Here is an 8,080-nt window from a genome sequence, read left to right on the forward strand (position 1 = left end):
AGAGAGAGAGAGAGAGAGAGAGAGAGAGAGAGAGAGAAAGAGAGAGAGAGAAAGAGAGAGAGAATATGGAATAGGAATATTAGGACTTTTTGGAGAAGCAACATGAATATTCTTCAATTCCTCTGAGATTGGCATTGGAAAGGAAAAACCAATGGAAAGAAAGATTAGCAGAGAGAGAAATTAACAAACTGTCATTTCTCAGTGTGCGTGTGTACGCACACACACACTTTATATATTGTGGAAAATATATATATATATATATCAACATAGTTAACTTACAAGATCAGTGAAATATAAAATATATCACACGTATAACACACACACACACATATTTTGGTTAAGTATCATACAAAGACGATATGTTTCGTATGAGCTGTCATTTTAGACAGAAATATGAAAAAAAAAAATTATGCATTTCTCTTTAGTTGCTTTGGGTTTGTTTATTATTTTTAATACTAGCATCATCATCATTATTATCGTCATTATTATCATTAATATTAATCTTGCTCAGAAATAGGATGAAATGGAGCTGTCTCTAAAAAAAATGAAAGAAATAAATAAAAAAACAGCAGATATGGCAAATGCTTCCATTATTGTTTAGCTCCTGACCATTGTGCCTTACCCCAATTCCTACCTCATCAGATTGGAATATCTCTTCTTATTTAATTTATTGTCGAAGAGAAGCATTCCACTTCTCAGGTGACCATTCTGTTGCCAGCACCCTCAGTATGGCTGGTTAGGCGTATCCTGGATGAGGATGCTAAGACAAACACGACAGAGATTTCTAGATGGTGAATAGGTGTGGGTACCATTTGTGAGAGGCATGTCTTTCTGCTGCTTATCTCAATAGAACTGCAGTCTTGTTTGAAGCAAAGACCGAGACTGGGCACCTAACATTTAGAATTATATCAGGTATCAGGGTCAGGGGAAATTTCATTCTAGTAATCTATGGTGGCAAACTGGCAGAATTATTAGCACTTTGGACAAAATGCTTAGAAGCATTTCTTCTGACTCTTCACATTCTGTGTTCTAATTCCACCAGGGTCAAATTTGCCTTCTATCCTTTGGAACCGTAAGAACATCGGGTGCTTCTATTGGAGTCTACTCTGTTGCAAGAACAAGGATTAGGGTCCCAGCTTAAGGGTACCTCCCTCTCTCCTTGTCACCAGTCTTGGCAGCCCTGTAAAGAGTCATAGGCACTGCATTCCCTCCTACCTAAAAGCATTCCCTCCTACCTAAAAGCATTCCCTCCTACCTAAAAGCATAACAGAAGCAACAATTTGAGTGACCAATATAAACCTGATTAATATTGGCAAAGAAACAGAAACCTATGATTTAAAACCCTACAGAGATTCAAGTCAAACAGCTTTTTTTTTTTTAATTCCTCTCCCCACCCCCTGCCGCCAATTCCCATAATAATCACTGTTCTCGTTAGAATTCTAAACAGATGTCAATTTAAAGTAATGCAATTCTTAAGTGCCTTATGGTTTATTAGACATGAGAATTGGTAAACGGCTTCGATTCCAGTTGAACATGACACTTCACTTGCATGCAACGAATTGCTGCTGGAGAACTCACCACTCACCCATCCTTGCCATTCTCACAGAAATCAATAATACAAGGAATTAATGGCATATAATAATGATGATGATGATGATGATGATGATGATGACAAAAATAATTGTTTCTAATAATAATAATAATAATAATAATAATAATAATAATAATAATAATAATAATAATAATCATCCCTATATTCTAATTTTAGTGTATATACTGCCAAAGCAAATAATAATCTTAATAACAATAATAATAATTGTTTCTAATAAGGATAATAATAATCATCTCTGTATCATTCCAATTTTAGTATATGTACTGCTGAAGTAAGTAAATGATAATAATAATAATAATAATAATAATAATAACTAAAAAAACTAATGATTTACTTATTGCCACAGGATTGATGCAGGTGTGTGTGTGGGGGGGGGCATTATAGAGAGAAATTACAAAATGGTGGGTGGCTTTACTTTGAGTAGGATCAAAAAAGAATATGCTGCTGCTGCTACTACTACTACTAATAATAATAATAATACTTTCTACTATAGGCAAAAAGCCTGAAATTTGTGGGGAGGGGATAGTCAATTACATCAACCCCAGTGTGTAACTGGTACTTATGTGTTCATCTCAGATGGGGTTGATAACTGGCAGCTCCAGCATGGCCATAGCTGTAAAGTTTATTCCAGAAGACTACACCAAGCTCTGCTGTCAGCTTCGACATAGTTTCTATGGATGAATGCCCTTCCTAAAAACTAACCACCTTGCAGAGTGTTCTGGGTCCCTTTTCTTTTAGTTGGCACCAGCAGCAGTGAGGTTACCAAGTAATTCACAAGAGAAGACAAGGCCCCTCAGCCTAAGTATTGAAGGACAGAAAAAAGGAATCTTGCATGAGAAGAGATACATGGCTGCCTCAGGTGGGGAGCGTGAGTAGAGAGAGATGACCCAAGGCTGTAGAAAATGATATTTACCCAAAATGCCATGCAGTGGAGTTGAACCCAAGAAAAAGGTATATAGATATAGCAGTGGTACTTGTGCCATGTGAAAAGCACCCAGTACAGTCTGTGGAGTGGTTGGCTTTGGGAAGGGCATCTGAGTGTGGAAACCATGTCAAAAGAGACAAAAGAACTTGGCATGATTCCTGGCCTGGCCAGTTCTGGCCAAACCGTCCAACCCATGCCAGCATGGAAAATAAATGATGATGATGATGATGATGATGATGATGATGTTTTCACCAAGTGCATCACTGGCACATTATGTAAGTAGACTGACTAAATTAATATCAGTTGTGGTGGTTATGGCCGGTGTCGTACATTAAAATACGTTTGAATATAGACAAAATAAGGAAAAAAGAGACAAAAATTGTGAGAGGGGGGAGGGGGAGAAGAAAAAGTTACATTGTGAGTTTTATGCCCTGTTTGTAATAGTTGTTGTTGTTGTTGCAATGTCTTTAATTGGTTCTTGGGAAGGAAACACACTGATGGAAGCTGTGGTTCCAACCAAGAATTAAAAAAAAGAAGTGGGCAGCAATTGTAATAGACAATAGCTCAAACCTAATTAATTAACTAACGAATGAAATTGAATTAACAGTAGATGATTAGTGAGTTGTGCATGGAACAACACACAATAACAGTAACAAAAATAATAATAATAATAAAGATAATTCTTGCTAATTTTGGCACAAAGCCAGCTGCTTAGAGGGGAGGGGCTTAAGTCAGTTACACTGGCCCCCAGTGTTCAACTGGTACTTATTTTATCAACCCCGAAAGGTAAAGTCTACTTTGGCAGAATTTGAACTCAGAATGTAAAGAGAGACAAAATGCCACTAAGTATTTTGTCTCATGTGTTAACGGTTCTGCCAGCTTGCTGCTTTAATAATAATAATAATAATAATAATAATCTCAACAAGAATCCAAAGGAAAGCTAAAGGTTACAAATGAAGTATTTTGTCAATGGCTACTTTTTGTGGTTAAAACTAAAGTCTGCTACACCTTCCTTCCTTCCTTATTTCCTACATTAAGCTAATATAGTTTCTTTGTTTCTATTTTATCTCAATTGTGTAAACAAAAGCAAAAACAAAGAGAGAGAGAGAGAGCCTTCTCATCCTCACTGAAATTAATCTAAAAACAGAAAAAAAAAACCCCACTTGATAGAATGAATAAATAAGTCTTTGGAAACATTGCTGCCAATAATAACAACAACAACAACAACAACAAAATGAAAGAAAAGGAATCAATGATTACATTTCAATATAACCAGACACACAAGGGAAAATGAGGTGAGGCAGTTGGCTTTTCTTTCCATTTTTTGCATATCTTTTTTTGAAAAAATTTGTTCCTTCCCTCCTTTAAGAAGTGAAGTGATAGTCTTTGTAGCAATAATGTTCCATATTTTCCGTAATCTTCAACTCAAACATGGCAGTTCCTGTTTTCTTTGAGAATTTCGAAACGGATAACATTTTTTTTTTATAATTTTTTATTTTTTAAATGAAAGATAAAATTAAACAAACCAGCACCGATGAAAACATAACCTCCTTCCTTGGCAGAGGTGATAAATATATAAGCACAGGCATGGCTGTGTGGTTTTAAAGCTCACTATGAAATCGGACAGTTCTGGGTTCAGTCCCCCTGTGTGGCACCTTGGGCAAGTGTCTTCTACAACAGCCTTGCGTCAACCAAAACCTTGTAAGTGGATTTGGTAGATGGAAACTGGAAGAAGCCCATCATATTTGTGTATCATCACAATCATCATCATCATTTAACGTCTTTTCTCCATGCTGGCATGGATTGGGCAGTTTGACAAGAGCTGACAAGCCAGAGGGCTATGCCAGCTTCTATTGTCTGTTTTGGCAAGGCTTCTATGGCGAGATGCCCTTCTTAAGGGGTTCTGGGGAATGAAGGGAGAGGTCTGAGGAATATGTCTGTGTCTGGGTTTGAGAACTGGTGTTGGTGTGCTTACATCCCCACAACTTTGCTGTTCAGCAAAAGACATTGATAGAATAAGCACCGTGTTTTAAAAAAGAAATAGGTCAATTTGCTTGACTAAAACCCTTCGACACAATGCCCCAGCATGGCCACAGTCCAATGACTGAAACATGGAAAAGACAAAAGAAAGATATATTTGTCTAAAGCAGTAAACGAAGTTTGTTTAATACTTTTAAAAAAATTGAAGGTTAAAATAATTAAAGAAAAAAATTGATTTAAATTAAATAATTTTTAAAAAGAAGTTAAGCAACAAAATGTTATTTTTTAAAAATTTTGAATTGTAATTTCAATCTAATTTAAGAGTTCTACAAATGTGTTTCAGTGATTAATCGATATACAGCTTCAGTGATTGGTCGTTAAGTTGATTAGAGGATTTAATCACTTTGTTACTCAATAGATTTAGGAAGAACAAAGAAGCTGAGTTGGTATGTAACTTAATACCAGCAGGAATCAACACACACACACACATATATACATATATGCATACAATATATGCATATATATACACACATATATACAGACACACATACACACACACATACACACACATATACACACATACATACATACATACATACATACATACATACACATACAGACACATACATACACATACATATCGTCATCGTTTAACATCCGCTTTCCATGCTGGCATGGGTTGGACAGTTTGACTGAGGGCTGGCGAGCCAGAAGGCTGCACCAGGCTCCAATATATATGTGTGTGTGTGTGTGTGTGTGTGCGTGTGTGTGTGTGTGCGTGTGTGTGATGGTTCTCCTTTCAGTTTCTGTCTACCAAATTCACTCCTGGCCTATAGAAGAGACTTGCAGTGGGGTTGAACCTAAAACCACATAGCTGGACAGCAAACTTCTTAACCACACAACCACACCACACTTACAGCTTTTATATGTGTGTGTGTGTGTGTGTATGTGTGTGTGTGTGTGCATCTACACACACACACACACACACACATGTGCGCATGTGCAGTTTAGTGCAAACCATTGGCAAAAAAGAGTGCATGATACGACAGTAATAGTTTTATTTTGGTTGAACAAGTCTCTTGTTACTTTGAGTTTCGTTTGCAGAAGCATAGAGTCTTCAGGCAAGTTGACTGAAGAAATGATGGAATTTGCACGTCGGTATTTCTATATAGGATTCCTGTCAGAGTATGGAAGTCAAAAGGAAATGGAAGAAAAGGAAAAGAAGAATCAAAAGGAAAAGATAAAATGGAAAAAAGTAAGAAAAAAGAAGAAAAATAAATCTATCTATCTATCTATAAATATATACCCCCCACACACACATACATACAAGCATGCACAGGTCAGAAAACTGAACTTTGAGAATCATCACAAGAGTGATTCTAAGGAATCAGAGATAGCCATCATCATCCTTTAATGCCTATTTTTCCATGCTGGCATGTGTTGGACAGTTTGACCAAAGCTGGGAAGCTGCACCAGGTTCCAGTCTGATTTGGTTTGGTTTCTATGGCTAGATGTCCTTCCTAATGCCAACCACTTTACAGAAGGTGCTGGGTGCTTTTTAACATGCCACTGGCACGATGTGCCACCAAATTGTTGCTGTGATCTTCCCTTTGAAAAAAAAAATGGAACCACTTCTCAGAAGACTGAAAAGTACCACCAGTTTCTTTGTAGGAAGAAGAATACCACAATTAAGTGCCATTAAGAAGCAAAAAGCCCAGAATTCAAGAACTCAGATGTAAGAAATATTATTAGCCATATTAACAGATGTTGCTGAAGACTACGTCTTTGGATTCTCTCATGCTGAGTTCCAGACAATAACATGTGTCAATTCCCTTCAAGACCTTTGTACAATGTTGGCAATGTCTTGGAAGAAGACAACAAACTTTTGCAAGTGAGAGGTGTCAATTGATCATCTCAACCAAATGAGTTGAGTAGGTGTTGTCTGACCCCAGGTGAGACCTGGTTAAGCAGACCTATGATCAAAACTGCTTCAGTTATGGCCATCTCATATAATTTTCAGGAATGGTCCAACACAGATTACGTTATCTTGTCTGTGTTCCTTGCTTTTCTTTTCATTAAAAGACAATAAGGTGTCGTTTGAGGAAGATTTGGCTGCTATTTCTAACACCTTAGATGAAATTGAAAAAGTATAAAAAGTGACCTACTTGGTACAGGAAGAGGCACAGGTGCCACTCTGTCACTGATCAACATACCATAAGCTGTGGTTTAACAAAAAAATAAACACATCAAAAATGAGATACACATTCACACACACACAAATACACACGCATAAACACATACACACACACACACAAACACACATAAACCCACAAAACATTTGGCATTATTTTATGTAAATGCAAAAGATTCTTAAGGCCCGGATGAAACAGTTAACCATTTTGATACCAACCCACCTGAGACCACCCCCACTGGTTCTATGATACAAGCTTCTTGTTTTAATCTGATCTAAACATCAAAATACTTCAATTTAATTTATATTCCAAACATCAGCTTAATAATGACAAACTTATTTGACTAAATTCTTCATTATTTTCAAAATTGAAACAAAGGCAACATATTTCAACAGAAATACGATAAGAAAAGGGTTAAAGTTATCTAGATTATATTAATTTACATTACAATCGCCAGCTCAATAATGACTAAGTTATTTTATCTAATTATTCATTATTTTAAAAATGAATTGAGACAAAGATTATGTAGTCATTTCTGATGATTGCCAGAGTTAGTTCTCAATTTCTGGTATGAAACCATTTGGAAAATTGGCTACAATGAGGCTATAACATTGTATTCTATTATTATGGTTAATGATAATAATACACCCACTACAAACTAATGTATGTCTTAGGTTTGTCATGAGCCTACAGGCTGGAGTTTAACCCAGGGTGAGTGATCAAGATTAAAATACACAGAATGACCTAAATAGGACACCAGTTGGTCTCAGGGCTAACTGCTCTGGCTGTTTCCATATGTTCAGGATTATGTGATCAACAGAATGGGTAGAAAGGGGTGGAGACAATTGCAGAAGATAAAGTAAGGTGGGAAGGAGAAAGAAATGAGATCCTGATGATGTGTATGAAATGAGAGAACAGTAATTGAATTGCCACAGTGGAAGAGTAGTAAGTGAGACAATAAGATTTTGTAAAGGTTGGGTGCAATGGAAGAGAGACAGTTATAGTAGGTACTTATCTATAAGTCAAAAGAGAGCATAAGTGAAGGATAGTCATGAAAATAGCAAGTGGTCAGAGAGTATGATGAATGATAAAAAATGAGCAGGGGGAGGGGAGTGGCAGGTAGTGGTGTGGAAATAGGGTGGTTATGCTAGCAGATGAAGGAGAGAGCATGGAATGTGGGTGGTCAAGAGTGTAACGGAAACAGAATGAATATTATAATGAAAATTCAGATGAATCTGAAAGCAGAATTGTTGGTCTCTAGGTGAAACATCTGGCAAATTGCAGGTCAACTTTATATTAGAAAATAACTCTGCCTTCAAACATGTTGAGTATTTTTATTTTTAATTTGCAGCTGCCATAGCCACTAAGGCT

General features: G+C 36.6%; 1 protein-coding gene across 16 annotated transcripts in view; it reads right to left on the minus strand.

Annotated features, from left to right (window-relative positions):
* Positions 1-8,080, minus strand: part of LOC106871531 (guanine nucleotide exchange factor DBS) — a 180,952-nt gene that overhangs the window by 155,474 nt on the left and 17,398 nt on the right. For 15 of the 16 annotated variants that reach the window (XR_008265927.1, XM_052974317.1, XM_052974323.1 and 12 more), the window contains exon 2: positions 6,683-6,736. The exons of the other annotated variant lie outside the window; for it this stretch is intronic. Coding sequence is in view for 14 of the 15 variants with exons in the window: in XM_052974317.1 (XP_052830277.1) it covers positions 6,683-6,736 (54 nt within the window). In the remaining variant the exon portion in view is untranslated. The remainder of the gene's footprint in view (positions 1-6,682; positions 6,737-8,080) is intronic. 16 annotated transcript variants of the gene reach the window in all.

This window comes from Octopus bimaculoides, chromosome 18, assembly GCF_001194135.2.
Source record: "Octopus bimaculoides isolate UCB-OBI-ISO-001 chromosome 18, ASM119413v2, whole genome shotgun sequence".
Classification (NCBI taxonomy): Eukaryota; Metazoa; Mollusca; class Cephalopoda; order Octopoda; family Octopodidae; genus Octopus; species Octopus bimaculoides.